This window comes from Poecilia latipinna, unplaced genomic scaffold, assembly GCF_001443285.1.
Source record: "Poecilia latipinna isolate Pla-1442-1.1 unplaced genomic scaffold, P_latipinna-1.0 Scaffold1534, whole genome shotgun sequence".
Classification (NCBI taxonomy): Eukaryota; Metazoa; Chordata; class Actinopteri; order Cyprinodontiformes; family Poeciliidae; genus Poecilia; species Poecilia latipinna.
The window spans coordinates 76,181-91,586 of record NW_015114150.1 but is presented as its reverse complement, the minus strand read 5'-3'; the positions used below and the strand labels follow the sequence as shown (position 1 = coordinate 91,586).

Genomic DNA, 15,406 nt, shown 5'->3' with positions numbered 1-15,406 from the left:
TTTAGTCTGGTTTATTCCCCTTCCCCCCCCCCCCCCCCCCCAGGAAACTTTTTTGTGTTTTTTTTTTTTTTTTTTTTTACCATTTAAAAAAAACAAACCTTATCAGTCCAAATTTAGCACCAAAAGATGTCGTGCCTTTTATTAGGAGTTATACGAAGGTGAGTATTTTACTCGTGTCATTCAATATTTTCTGATGCAGTTCAACTAATCTGATGTTATTTATTACTATTATTATTATTTGACAGCGAAATCTGTCCACTCTGTTTACTTCCACTTATCGTCTTAAACCTTTTCTTCAAGAGTTATTGGAAACTCTTGAAGAAAAGAAAAGTGGGGAAAAAGTGATTCTCCACTTTTTCTGCGGGTTGCAGTCAGAAACTAGTCGGACTTGATTCGGCTCCACGTCAACTGACTTTCAGGAAAACAACATCTCTGTGTCTTTTGCCAAAGCAGTGAATTTGTGTTCAGTTTCCGTTCCTTCATTCATTTTCCTCATTCTCTTTACCCTCGCACGCCGGAGGCTTTGTGATGAGGCCACATCACACAGGAAGCCTGCAGTGAAAGTGAGCAACCAGTTCAAATAGTGTGTGCTTTTACTTCATCTCTAAAGGTGCATGCCAAAGAGACACTGACACTTTGTGTGCAGCGTGTGTGTGTGCGTGTGTGTGCGTGCGTGCGTGTGTGTGAGTGTGTGAGCATCAATGGGGCATTCTGTTTGTATTTCTGCCTGAAGGCCTGTTGCCGAGTGCAGTTGTCACTAGAAGCGAAATATAATTCAGCAAGTGTGCATGTTGTCTGCTGTGACGCTGCTGCTTGCCTCAGACGCCTCAGACTCTGGCCCCTCGACGTTCAACCAGGATCTGTCAGGCAGGGGTGGTGAGGTGGGAGAGGAGGTGTGTTGGCCTGCGTTGTGTGTGGATTGGCTTGTCGAATCAGAGGTGTGCGTTTTCAAGGAAACGTACGACTGAAAGCATGATTCCATGTTTTCCTTGCTGAAAGTCTCGTTTACCTCCTGCCATATTATAACCTCGTTAATCTTGCAAAATGTGCCATGAGGCGACATTCTTCAACATATCTGGTCTGGGATGGGAAATGGGTGGAGAACTGGAAGCAGTTTTGAGGAGGGGTGGGGGAAACTAGTGCAAAGGTCACCAGCTTGAAAAAGACGCAAAACCTCTTAAAAGAAGAAAGAACAAAACGACTAATCCAGTCCTATCAGATGTACACCATGTAACTCTAATTTTTAACAAGCTTCTCTAACAAATTTAAGTCAAAATCCAATCCGGGTCATTTCCTTTCTCAATCCGAGACACAGTCATCATAATGTTTAGCTATACCTCACCAGTTACAGTAATTAACAGCATGACAGGAATAACGTGGATAACTGATTGCCTGTGTGGTGAAAAGACTGACTCACTGCAGATCTGACTGAAGAGACTGTTTCATCCAGAATCACACACACACAAAAAAAGGCGAACAGAGGGTCTTTATCCTGAAGTTTTCTGGGCAGGGGTCTGTCTGTCTGTCCTGTGGATCAGAAGACAGTGGCAGGTTCTTTTGTTCAGTTTCCACTTCACTGATCTGTGATAGATCTGCTCAGCTCAATGAATAATTAAATATGCAGGTCAATATGTGAAATGTCGGGGTGCTACGATGCGTCCGGCTCAGGAGACGAAATGAGACAAAAGGAGGCGAGGTAAAAGCAGTAGTTTGTGAGAACAGGAAGAACTGTCATAAAAATAAAACCAAATCACTAACAGCATAAAGATTTTGCTAATCGCTAGTTGTGTTCAACATAGAACTACAGAGGAACTCACAAGGGTTGGAGCTCAACTGTGCTGAAATCTGTGAATATGTGAGACCCTCTCTAAAATAATTTATAACTATCATTCCAAAACCAAATGTACCTAAATATGCATTAATACACTTAAGAGGAGACACTAAATTTGCTGTCTCTGCTTCTGGGGGTTCAGCGCTAAGGAAAATCAACAGCAATCCTGGATTTTCTATTTTGTAAATGCTAGCCAGTATCAACGTACAAAGGTGTTTCAGCTTCCCAAGCTGCAATTTCTTTTAAATATTTTAGACACAATGGACCACAAATAGTATATAGTTCATCTTTGATCAGCTTAAGGACTAAAGATAACCAACTGCAGTCTAGGTTTATAAAACAAATTCAAAATACCCCCTTAGAAATGTTCAGTGTTGTTCTAACCTTCCCAGCTAGAGAGCAGCTATGTTCTCACAGCTTCCAAATCATTTGTGTTCACTCTGTAGCCACTGTTTTTTTTTAAATACTGAGTACCCAATAAGCTCCCACACAAACAATTTAATTGTGTTGAAAGTTCATTTTGTGCTTTTCTAACCAAACATTGTTGGCCTGACAACAAATCATTAGTGGTTTTTATTTAATTCAGCTCATTGGGCAAGACAATGGACAATATGGGGTTTAAGAGAACAACATAAGACTTAAGCAATATTTTAGGGAAAACTAAAAATACTTTATTGTTTTTCTGTTTTCACAACTTCAGTTAAAAAACAAAGCGGTGGGTGTTGTGTGCTTGGAGGAAGATCTTAGCAGCTGTCTTGTGTTTTGTAGATTTAGTTTATGGCCAAATATCAGCAAACCTGCATGTCTATCAGCCCCACCTATCTGAGGTCCAAAGGTAACCCATCTAGGAACATGCTCAAATATAAAAATCAAATGGCGAACACGACAGTATATGGTACACGTGGAACATTCAAAGTCGGTGTTTTCATTGTGAACATTCATTGGTTCAACTCCCAGCTGCGTACACCTATATAGACCGATGGTCCACAACCGACGGTATTCAGAAACCAAAAAAGGGTTTATCTTCTTGCCGACCACCTCCTGCGCTCCAGCTGCTTGATGTAACTTCCAGTTTATCTCCAAGATAACAAGACCAAAGATGGACACTTCCACTCTGAGTCTTGTGGCACATTTACTTGCACTCTCAGCACAAGCTTGACTGTGTTGATGATTAATTGCTCTCACGTCAATGGTTAAGCAATTCTCAAAGCACAACTTCAAAGAAGGTTTTGGCCTCCACTTTATTAACTAGTTTCTGGTTCTTTGCTCTCGCGCTGTGATGACACACGTTCATCAACATACCTGCCGCACGTACACTTTGTATGTTCAGACCAGATTTACGAGTTTAACTGCATGCATTTATTGAAGTATTTCTGTGGGCCTGGTGTTCGCTTAATAAACACTCAAAGACGCCACCTGGGAGTCACGTGCCTGTGTTTGACCAAACATCCCTGAAATGAAAGCTTGGGACTTGTGTTGCCTGTTAAACCAGCTAAACTTTAAATTTTGTTGTAATAGTCATCTTTAATTGCTAATGGCTACTGAACATACAAAGAATAAGCAACAACATGGAGTCGGCCACGGCAGAGCAGATAACACTGTATGTTCTGTGGTAGTGAACAGGCAGAAGGTACACACACACACGCACACAGGTGTGTGTTTTACCAGTAAACATGGCAACCGCCACTCACTGGCTCGTGTACATGAATATTATGCTGCTGACAAACAATAGCTTGGCTCCCCCACAGGCCTCTCTTTGTCCACAGATGTCATTATGAGGTTTTCAGCCCAAACTGAAAAAGACCAATCCACCCTTTTTTTCCCATAAAGCAGTTCAAGACACAGCTACCCCTGCAGTCACATGGAAATATTAGATTACACTTGGCAGCCCTAGAAAAACAAGTACATGGGAAATGTCTGTCCACTCTCAGGCAGAAGGATACATCTGTGACTCGACACAACAAGTTTCTTCTGAAACACGAGGTGTACCTTATAGGAAGGGAGTCTCTGTATGGCAATGAGCAAATAACCAGGAGTAGTTGATCGCTACCTCTTCATTAAAGTTTAGTCACTTTGAGTCTAAGCATGGTGTTCTACTCTTACAGGCAGGGTGGTGTTGGGGCCAGTGTCGGGGTCCGGTCTCTGGCCTCCATCCCTTCTCTACCACCTGCCGTGGCTGATTTTGTGAAGGGAGCTGTGGATGAGTGCAAGCCCGCCAACGTCCACGTCGTAACCGGTACTCCTGAGGAAACGGCCAACATCCTGGCCGAACTGGAAAGGGACGGCATGGTCAAGAAGCTTCCCAAATACGAGAACTGGTAGGAGTTGCACGAATGATCGGCTGATCTTCCTCGATAGCTTATTCTGAAGCGGTTGTTCTGCAGCTAAGTTTTCTATTTGGCAGTTGGTTGGCCCGTACAGACCCAAAGGATGTGGCCCGGGTGGAGAGCAAAACTGTGATTGTAACCAAAAACCAGAGAGACACCATCCCCATCCCTGCTGGAGGGGTGAAGAGCCAGCTGGGCAGCTGGATGAGTGAGTCGGACTGGCAGAAAGCCAGACAAGACCGTTTCCCAGGGTGCATGGCTGGTAGGTTGAACGATGCCTTTAACCTCACTTCTTTGCCACCTTCAACTTTTTAAGTTTTCATTTTTTTTAAAGGGTTTTCTTTGGCTCAAGTTCATAGCAAAATGAAAGGACAGTAATTTGTGAGAGAAGGGAAGACATGTGGGAAAGGTAAATGATGCAGGACCCGTGATTGCTGCGTAAAGGACTGAGGGCTCCATGCAAGGGTCATGCACTTTACCTGTTAGCCACTGCCGGGCCCACGTTCAGATTTTGAAGGATATTCCACAATAAACAACCAACTATATGGTGTTTAAAAATCATCCTTACAACTCTAAGCAACTTTAGTCTTTCACCCTCAGTATCTCTGTATGTTTGAACAGATGGGTACTTTGTCCTTCTGGTCACATCCATCAATATTGCCATTCAGTTTTGTTGCTTCATAGGGGCTAAAATTGATCCTTCGGAATGTTTAAAATTAATACTAAAGTTTGTTTCGTAAGGCAACAAAACCTTTCCTGTTTACACTTGTGTAGGTTCAATTCTTGTCTTTATTGCACTTTCCTTAACTCAAATCTTGGTTTTGTTTTGCACTTTATCTATGGTCGAGATCCAGCAGTTTGGCATCATTTTTTAAACTGCTTTCAGTCAGTTTAGAAAACAGTCTGAAGTTTTTTATTTCATGTGCTTAGATGAAGCATTGATGCTTTATGGTATAGAGACAGGAACCCACACGTGAACTTCTGAGAACTTTACATGATATGGAGCAATATTTAGTCCTTTAATTCCTTTGGCATGCTTATTTAATAGTGGTTGCTGTTGTAAGTAAGTCTTCTAGTGAAATAAAGTATTTGTAATGGTACAAGAGGCCATGAACCCTGCTCTAACATTAAAGATACAAGCATTACTGCCGACATTTATCAGAAATAATTTGGAAATCAGCAACCCTAATGTGTATATTTACCTCTGGGTTCCCCTTGCAGGTCGGACCATGTATGTGATTCCCTTCAGCATGGGACCTGTTGGCTCAACACTAAGTAAATATGGCGTCCAGGTACTATCTGTTCTCTAAATGCCTTGTACTCAGCAAAAAAGCCTGCAATAAAACAATAACCCTGCTGTTTTTTTTTTTTTTTTTTTAGTTGTGACTGTTTGTGATGTTAGACTTTATTGTTGTGGTTTATGTTACAGCCTAATTAGAATCTGTGTAGTTTTATGGTTATTGCCCAGGGATCTTGTCGTGAACACGTTGCGGATCTTTCAGGTGACAGACTCGCCGTACGTCGTAGCCAGCATGGGGATCATGACGCGCATGGGCTCCCCTGTTCTGCAGAAACTGTACGAAGGACAAGAGTTTGTCCGCTGTCAGCACTCATTAGGACGACCTTTCCCGCTCAAAGGTACTCAAACGTTCTCACGGACTGAATAAGTTCAGGTGGGATGCGTTTGTGTTTACATTCACCTTTCTAAATCTCTCATCCTCCAGCTCCTCTGGTCAACTCTTGGCCTTGCAACCCAGACAAAGTCCTAATATCCCACCTGCCGGACACCAGGCAGATTATGTCCTTCGGCAGCGGTTATGGAGGAAACTCTCTCCTTGGGAAGAAGTGCTTTGCCCTCCGCATTGCCTCTCGCATCGCCAAGGATGAGGGCTGGCTGGCTGAGCATATGTTGGTGAGACCAAAAAGAAAAAAGATATTACAACAGTGTCCATGCACTGTGGAACCTCTTTTATCTTTGTTCACAACTCTTTTCCATCTCCAGATCCTTGGAATCACCAACCCTCAGGGCGTGAAGCGCTACGTGGCGGCGGCCTTTCCCAGCGCCTGCGGTAAAACCAACCTGGCCATGATGAAGCCTGCTATCCCTGGCTGGAAGGTGGAGTGTGTTGGGGACGACATCGCATGGATGAAGTTCGACAGTCAAGGTGAGCGTGAGCCTATCAAGATACACACTGACGCCATCCCTCATGACCCTGTGTGTTAAATCGAGCTTGTCGGGTCTTGGTAGGCAAACTCAGGGCCATCAACCCAGAGAACGGGTTCTTTGGAGTCGCTCCGGGCACTTCGGACAAGACCAACCCTTACGCCATGGCCACCATCTCCAGGAACACGGTGTTTACCAATGTTGGCGAGACGAGCGACGGAGGAGTGTGGTGGGAGGGGCTGGAGCCCCCCGCAGCTGGGGTTACGCTCACCGACTGGCACGGCAAAACATGGAAACCAGGTAGAACCAGACTCGGATATTCAAACATTCTGATTGTAAAAGACCGATAAATTCTCCTAAATCAAGCTTTTCTACACACTTTTATGAATATTACTAGTTCTGCCACAAAGTTTAGTTTAGTGAGTATAGCACCATCTTGTGGTGTACTAAAGTAATGTCAGTTCCAATTTTAAAAATTGAAGAATGTAATATACAAACGTAATATAATGTAATGTACAATCTTTCTTATTTGCACCCAGGAAGCTCCACACCATGTGCCCACCCTAACTCACGCTTCTGTGCCCCGGCGGGTCAGTGCCCCATCATTGACCCCCAGTGGGAGAGTGAGGAAGGGGTTCCCATCGACGCCATCATCTTTGGAGGCAGAAGGCCTGAAGGTTTGCTCTATTCATATAGAAAACACACTATATAATTTAGAACAATGAAGCATTTATTTATTATGTAGGAAAGAAAATATTATTTTAAGACTTTTTTTCAGCAAAACTGCTGCTACTCTTATAAGTAATTATCTATATACTCATACTAAAAGTTATTTTTTTCCAAATATTTGAAATTTTGATAACATTCAAAATTTTCCATCCGCATAAGAAAACCATTACAGGCCAAATTTAATCATATTGTACTTTGGTACATTTAATAACATTTCAAACCCAGCGCAGCATTGAACATGAAGTAATGCTGATGTTTGCAGGAGTCCCTCTGGTCTACGAGTCGTTCAACTGGCAACATGGAGTGTTTGTTGGAGCTGCAATGAGATCAGAGGCCACAGCAGCTGCAGAGCATAAAGGTACATGTCTTTACCCACCTGACTGGTAAATTGGGGATTAATAATGCTGCACATCCATAAAAAGTCTTACATTATTGTATTTAGGTCTTAAATTTTATTCATAATGGTCTTTAAAAGTCTTAAATTGGAACCTGCTGAAACCCTGCACTGTTATGTAACCTTTTCCCAGGCCCTTTTTTTGATTGACTGTTATTTTGCTCTTCCTCCAGGTAAGGTGGTCATGCACGACCCGTTCGCCATGCGTCCGTTCTTTGGCTACAACTTCGGCGACTACCTCGCCCATTGGCTGAGCATGCAGACCAGGAAGGCCCCCACCCAGCTGCCCAAGATCTTCCACGTCAACTGGTTCAGAAAGGACCCCGCCACCGGCGCCTTCCTCTGGCCCGGGTTCGGAGAAAACGCCCGCGTGCTGGAGTGGATCTTCAAGCGCTGCGGCAGAGAGAGGGAAGAGGAAGCGGCCAAGAAGAGCTACATTGGCTGGTTGCCAGAAGATGGCGCCATCGACACCAAAGGTCTGGGCAGCAAGGTGGATATGGGCGCCCTGTTCGATGTGCCCAAACCTTTCTGGCAGAAGGAGACGAAGGAGCTGAGAGCGTACTTCACTCAGCAGGTCGGTGCTGATCTGCCTGCTCAGGTGGAGACAGAGCTGAAGGCGTTGGAGGACAGAGTCCACGCTTAGACGAGCCAGGGACAAGAAGCTAATCCAGACGAAGAGAGGCACTCAGGAAATGGGATTCATCAGGGTCAGTTAGAGTCTATGACTGGGTTCACAGGCGCAGAGGAGATCATGTTAACTGAGAAAACAGCTTTTCCTGTGATAAATGAAGACATGAACAAGTTTTTAGATCAGATGATTGAACCTTCTCTGTGCCTGTGAACACAGTTTGTTCTCAAAAATGCAATAGCTACGTTTTGGACACTATGAATGCTGCAACAGTTGCGTAAAGGTGGCTCAGTTTGCAGTTCAACTTGTACCTACTTTCAAAAGCCACGTTCACTCTGTAGATCTCGATGCTCAAATCTGATTTTTTTCTGGAATCAAATCTTTTTGTTTTGTTTTTGTTTTTGCACAGCCTTTCATTCCATTACTCTTAAAATGTTGCCCGTATTTGACTTCTGTGGCGACTGTTCGCGGTTACAAATTGACCTGCATGTGCAAAACAACGATAGCGTCACACAGCAATCTTTGGTGGAGGAAACATGAAAAAAAAAAAAGTGTATTTACTTTAATGTGCCAGCAGGCACTGAGAAGGAATCGCACCAGTAAAAAGAGAGCGAAATTCAGCATTTTGTTTGGGGCGACACATCACTGTGACGTGGAGATGCTGGAAAGAGCACTCAAGAAAATTGTATGAGTCAGATTCAGCACCACATGTAGACTCACACTTATTCTAAAAAGTCTGACCTGGTAACTCGACCTCCCACATTCATAAAAAAAAAAAAAATCAGGTTTGAGTCAGTTTGCCTGCAGTGTGAACGTATCCTTAGAAGGACTCTAACATCACTACCTCCGTCCACACATACCTGCCGGCATGTTGCTGACGTCCAATCAGGGTGACCGTAAAGTGCCTTTGTAGAGTTTACAGACTGAAGACCAAAGAGCTTTTTTTTAAAGAAAGTTTTTACTCATTTAAAGTTGTTTATTTAAAACAAAAAAAAAACTAATGGTGTCATAAAATGCATTTTAATATTAAGTTAAGCTCAACTTGATGAAGATGTCTGCTAACTCCTCACTACAGTTTTTTTTTAAGATTTCTACAAATTATTCTCTCTGCCACTTGTGTAATGATTGTGATTAAACGGTATGATATCAAATCTCGGCTGATGTTTACACTCAGTTTGTGAAAAGTCGGACCAATAAATGCCTCAGAGATTATCAGGTGTTTTCAAGGTTTTTTTTTTTTTTTTTTTTTCTTTTTATAAAAGTGGAATGTATAAGAATCTTAACGTGTGGAAACAGTGACTTGAAAAATAAATGGTGCCTTTTGAAAACATTTACTGTTTCATTTCGCTTTTTGTCTTTAAAACATTAAATAACAGGCCAGTGGAGTTAAACAGGCGGATGTTGGGTTCATAACAACCATCTGTCACTTCATCTACAGATTTGCAAGCTTATGAACCCAAAATAGAAGCGCTGCAAATATTTCCTGCAAATAACAGAAGTAAACTAAAAATTAATAGAGGAACTGAGACCTTGTTTTTGACAATCAATGATAAACTTCATTAGACAGCTATATAACAAAACTGAATAAATATATTGGAATATCATCTAAAAGTTCATTTGAATCAGAATTTTTGTTCAAAATAAATTGCAGATAAATTGAAAGTTTTAGGTCACTTATCAATAATTCAGTTTAAATTCCTTTTTGCTTTTTTTGCTTTTTTTTTTTTTTTTTTTATAAATACGCAACCAACGTTCAAGACTTCTTTCTAGATTTAGCAAATTGTTTATGTCACCACTAATAACATGTAAAGTGATCCAAACAGTTACCCCTCCCCATTTGAGAAAAAAAAAAAATAAAAATCAAAGCAGCAAACAATGCCCTCCTCTTTGTGAATATTTGTCAGGAAGAAACAAAAGAGATCCAAAGACGTGCAGGAAGGAAGCCCGGTTCGGAAACTGACACAAACTAAAGAGCCCGGGGAAGACTGTCGGTCTCACCAGTAAGAATGAAACCAGCAGATATTTCTACAGGTTAATGTTAAAACAAACAAACAAACAAAAAAAATTAACATTATTAATCCATATCTGGGTTAAATAGACTAGAATTACTAAAAATATTAACTAGGATAATACTTTTATAGAAATAAAATCAGAGAACAAAGGTATAGATTGGAAGCCATAACTATTAAAGTCACAGAATCTGCTGGTTGTGACAGATGGTTGCTCTCTATTTCCTCACGCTTCCTTGGACACAGAACATTTAAACATTTGGAATAATAAACTGAACTAGTCTGCATTGTTTTATAATTATGGTTGAATAGGAATGAATATAACTGACTTTGAATCTGTCTGAATCAAAGATACTGTTAACAAATTGGATTAGATTTTTGCCTTGAAACATCTGCTGAGAAACGACGCGATGTAATTAAACTTAACTGAATTTAATTAAAAGAAACCTATAAACAAAAAACAAAACACAAACCATAAACCGATGGGTAATAATAAAGACATTGAGAAACACTGAAGTATTTATTTAATAGCTAAAGTAGTCAAAACTGAAGGAGTATCTTATGTTCACTTTCATAACATCAGATGAAGAAGAAATCTTTTACACTGACAATGGTCTGAAACTGTCTGGGTTGCTGGAAAGTGACGTCATGCATGAGGGCTAATTATTTCATACAATAATGAAGTCAAAGCTGATAAATCCATGAGAGTTGAAGGGAAAATTCAGGATCCATGATCATTTATCTGTGAGCAGAAAAAATAAGAAATTCTCTCCTGTCTTTACAGGAACCAACATCTCTATAAACAAAAAGAAATCACAAAATGGCAATTTCATCATCATCATCATCATCATCATCATCACAGAGATCCTTTGGACTGTCAGCAAGCACTTTAACCTGTCCGCACACTGTCTCTGGCCGCCCGCTGTCCTGCACTGAGAAGGTGGAAATTTCAGGACCACTCTGGGTGAAATTCATATTTCCATCTTGGAGTCTTTCTTTAGATTTACTGGCTGACATGTGGACGTCAAACTCCATACCGGGTTGACTCTGTGGACAAATAATGTTTCTTAATCAGCTGGAATTTTCTTACACTAGTTATAAGGTTAGGTATTCACAGTGTTCTGCTGCATCCTGACGTTATATGTTACTTTATGAGACATCACCGTGTTATTTAAATAATTTAAATCAAAGTTTCATTTTATTGGGTGGACTTAACCTGGGAATTAAATTTTCAATGCTCTATGAAAACGTCTACTTTTGTGGATCAAAATTCTACACAATATTTTTAGCCAACCACTTCCTTATTACTAGAAAAAGTAGATCCACACCGAATAAAAACTCATGCAGAATGACTGGAATGATAACAAAAACTTTTTAGCTTTTATCGTGAAATAAAAACGAGACAGGCAAATTTGTATTGAGATGAAATGGATTCAGGTTTTAGTCGTGAAAATGCTGCGCGAGTTGAAATAATAGCCAGTGAGAGTTAAATTAAAGGTGGACCCAGGAAAAGATGGCAGTGCACCAAGACTTAGTTGATTGAAATGAGAGCAAAACTGGAATGCAAAAAACTGAACAGTAATTAAAACAAAATTACATATTACATAATATGTGATGCAAACTTAAATAAGGTGCTGTGATAATTACAACCGTCTGTGAGTGCCCCCAAGTGGTCAGATAAGTAGCTGCAAAATTAATCAGACAGAAAGTTGTTCTGAAAGTTTTATGGTTACTTTCATGCATCCAGCATCCTGAGGTGTGTAATGCATAAGCATAGCACAGCATGAGATGACAAAGTGTTATTCCTACCACAAATATGTAGTAGAAAGGCTTATCTGGCAATCAGAAAAGGCTTGAATGTTAAATGTTTTAAAAGGTGGTGTGAGAGTGTCTAATTGAAATGAAATGCCAAAACAGATTTGTGCTACCGGTGTGTTAATCTTTATGCAATTTGCATTACAAATCAACAAGTGAGAACTCACTGCAGTGCTGTAGGCAGAAGTTGACAATTCCTCCAAATGAGTCTGTTGAGGAGCTGGACGATTAGACTTAATGAACCTGGAAGAAAGATTTCAGAACAATTCTGCTGTATTTCAGGCGACGGCACAGTTAGATACACAGAGAAGCAAACAGTAGGGCGTTAACATCAACTTCAAATCTCATATAGCAAGAAGCGGTGCATGAAGTGAATATAAATTATTACAAAAGAAAAGCTTAAATTGGAAGGGAATCAAATGCTCATCTAGAGACATAGTTGAACACAAACAGCCAAATAAGTGAGATGATCGATGTCTCATACTCACCGAAATAAAGCACCCAGGCAGATGATGAGAGCTCCTCCAACTAGAATGCCCATCCATATTATATATCCAGATGACAAGCCTCAATGAAATAAACAACTTCAATGATAAGAGTAAAAGCAAAAAAGGTTTGAGGACATATTAAAATGATTATCTATTTATTGTAGATAAATATTTACCTTTATAGCTAAGATGGATCACTGATGATGTCTGATTCCCCAGATCATTTGTAGCCGCACAGTAATATTCTCCCCGTTTAGTAAAATTGAAGCCATAAACTGGCCCCACAGACACATTAATGTCTCCATGTTTGCTGATCCTGAACCAGGTGAATCTGGGTGGAGGTTTGGCTCTGCTGGAGCAGCTCAGCTCCACCCAGCTACCTGCTGACACCAAACCTGATGGACTGATGGATGCTGAGGTGTTTCTAGGAGCATCTGAGGAAAATGAGACACATGAACTTTATTGATCACAAACAGCTGAACCATGACCTGCTGACAGGATCACTTACATGAAACACTGAGAGTCACTTCTGTCTCTGCTGTCTTGTTTCCTCCAATCACAGGATATCTGGCAGAACATGTGATGTTGTATCCATCATGTGTGTCTGACAGAGTGATGTTCTCCTGGATTTTAGTTGTAAAGGTTCCATCTGTGTTTTTCTCTGTTTTTCCAACAGAGTCTTGTTGGAGATTCCAGGTGAGTTGAGGAGGTGAGTGTGGACAGGGAGTGAAAGCTGAGCAGGTTACAGTGACAGACTGATGCTCCTTCAGGTCAGAGGGAACATTAATGCTGGGACTCCAAGGAGAATCTGAGGATTACAATTAAACGAACAAGGTAAAATATTGTCTACACTTTTTTGTAAATGAGTGAGGTGAGTTTATCTATGAGTTTAACTAGAATATCTCCAGCAAAAATTGTAGATCATGATCTAATGAAGACAAGAGGACCAGATCATTTGAAAAGAGCAGAGACACAATCCTCTGGCCACCAAAAAAGGAACCCCTTAATGTCTTGGCTGTGCCTAGAAATTCTGTCCATAAAAGTTATGAACAGAATCGGTGACAAAGGGCAATTTGTCATCCTTTGTCCTTGTGGTCACCAGACAGGAGCCTAACTTACAGTCGGCAAAGCAGAATAAGATGTGATGCCAGTCAAACAAGAACCTAACAGCACCTATCAAAGGGCCTGATACCCCATTCTCCCATAGCACCCCCCACTTGGCTCCCCGAGTAACATGGTTGATTGCTTTCTCTAAGTCCACAAAGTTAATTTAGACTGGTAGGACCTCTGTAGTTGGAACACACTCTGTGGTCTCCACTGCCACTGCAGGAGAACTGCCCCGATGTCCACATAATACAGTGGTGGATGATCAAGTCACCAGGGAGCTTTTTAACCACCTTGGTGACCTCTGTACCAGAGATTGGTCCCCTGGCTCAGCTTCTTCAGTTGAACACATCCTGGTGAGACTGAAAAGGTCTTTGAAGTATTCTGCTCATCCACCCATGACATCCCAAGTTGAGGTCAGCAGCACACCTTCCCTCATCATAAATAGTGTTGGTGGTGCACCAACACTATTTCCTCCCAGAGACGTTGGACGGTGGACCAGAATTGCCTCAAACCCGTACTGAAGTTGTTCTCCATGGTCTCTCAGAACTCCTCCCACGCCCAAGGTGACCATAGATCCATGCCTATGATTGCTCTTCCCAACCGTACCTCTCCTGGTCTCACTGTCATTGCCCTTGAATATTGAAGTTCACCAGCAGAATAAGGGAGTCCCTAGTAGGCGCGCTCTTCAGTACCCTCTCCAAGGACTCCAAAAAAGGTGGGTAATTGGAAATAATGTTTGGCAATTAAGCACAAACAGTCAGAACCCGTCAGAAAGAAGCTACCCTCTCATTCACCGGGGTGAACCCCAATGTACAGGTATGAAGATGGTGGGCAACAAGTATACCCACTCCTACTTGGCACCTCTCAGCAGGGGCAACTCCAGGGTGGAAGTGTCCAACCTCTCAAAGAGACGAGATCCAAGGCCAGGAGTCCATCTGAGTCCGAGTCTGACTCAACTTCCTCCCCACCAGAGAGGTGTCATTCCACGACACTTTCTTTATGACTTTATTAATTATCCAAATTAATTCATGTTATATACTATTTTGTATGTATTATTTTTTTTTTACCTTCAACTGTTATTTGAAGAGGCTTGGCACAAGCTGTTGCTCTGAACTGCCCGTTCTCGACTCTGAAGAAGTATTTGTCTGTATAACTTGTGTTTAAGTAAGGAAACAGAGTGGTGCAGTTCTTCTCTCCCAGGTTTCCAATCATTTTCAGTGGATAGGTGTTAACTGACTCACTGCTGTTGAAAATAACTACGTTCTGATTAAGAGAAAATTTGAGGCTCTTTTTCATCCAAACTCCATAGACAGTCCTCCTGCTATCAAATCTTTTGTGCTTTGTATTAAAGCTACATGGAATTTGCAGACAAGATCCAGTCAGAGCTTCAATCTTCTCTGGTGCAGTGATGAAGAGCGTCGGTGGTTTATAACAGTTGCCAGTCAAAACCCCTACAAAGACAGACAAATGATCAACATTACGTGGAGCAAAACCCGACTGCAATGTCGTCTAACTTCAGTTCACCATGAGGAGCTTTTAAACAATATCAGAACCAAACATTTCACACTAGAAATGATTCATGTGATGTCTCTAAATGTGAAGAGAAGCAAACAAACATCTCACCTGGAAGAAAGAAGACACTCAGTAACATGCTGACTGTCAGCATGTTCTCAGATTGAGCTGCCATTGTAATCTGATAGACCACTGTGTTTGAAACAGAAATGACAAACCTGATATATATGTAAAGTTAAAATGACAATTAAAATAATCATTGGATTAACAGTTGCATTTTACAAACTAAAAAATGTATATCATTAATTGAAAAAATGGAGAAAAGTTCAATTTATTTTGCATGAATTCAGGACTCTGGTTTCAGCTAAAAGCAGATTAATTAGTCCATCTTCTGACACAAAG

The 15,406-nt window shown here is 41.2% G+C and overlaps 2 protein-coding genes across 3 annotated transcripts; one reads left to right on the top strand and one right to left on the bottom strand.

Annotated features, from left to right (window-relative positions):
- The first annotated feature begins 39 nt into the window (after positions 1-39).
- Positions 40-8,624, top strand: pck2 (phosphoenolpyruvate carboxykinase 2 (mitochondrial)). 2 transcript variants are annotated; one of them, XM_015058328.1, is made up of 11 exons: positions 40-158; positions 3,937-4,149; positions 4,236-4,420; positions 5,380-5,450; positions 5,661-5,796; positions 5,883-6,070; positions 6,161-6,323; positions 6,407-6,622; positions 6,862-6,999; positions 7,314-7,409; positions 7,619-8,088. In XM_015058328.1, the coding sequence occupies exons 1-11, from the start codon at positions 127-129 to the stop codon at positions 8,086-8,088; spliced, it is 1,908 nt and encodes a 635-aa protein (XP_014913814.1). In that variant the 5' UTR covers positions 40-126. The 2 variants fall into 2 exon arrangements, with proteins under 2 accessions (XP_014913814.1, XP_014913815.1); XM_015058329.1 differs by lacking the exon at positions 40-158 and having other exon boundaries at positions 7,619-8,624.
- Positions 8,625-10,583: 1,959 nt separating this feature from the next.
- LOC106963439 (myeloid cell surface antigen CD33-like) lies at positions 10,584-15,194 on the bottom strand. Its single transcript, XM_015058347.1, has 7 exons — positions 15,116-15,194; positions 14,560-14,943; positions 12,894-13,193; positions 12,562-12,819; positions 12,386-12,464; positions 12,065-12,140; positions 10,584-11,129 (listed from the first exon to the last, which is right to left on the bottom strand). Exons 1-7 carry the CDS (start codon positions 15,177-15,179, stop codon positions 10,896-10,898), a joined length of 1,395 nt encoding a protein of 464 aa, XP_014913833.1. The 5' UTR covers positions 15,180-15,194; the 3' UTR covers positions 10,584-10,895.
- Between the last annotated feature and the right edge of the window lie 212 nt (positions 15,195-15,406).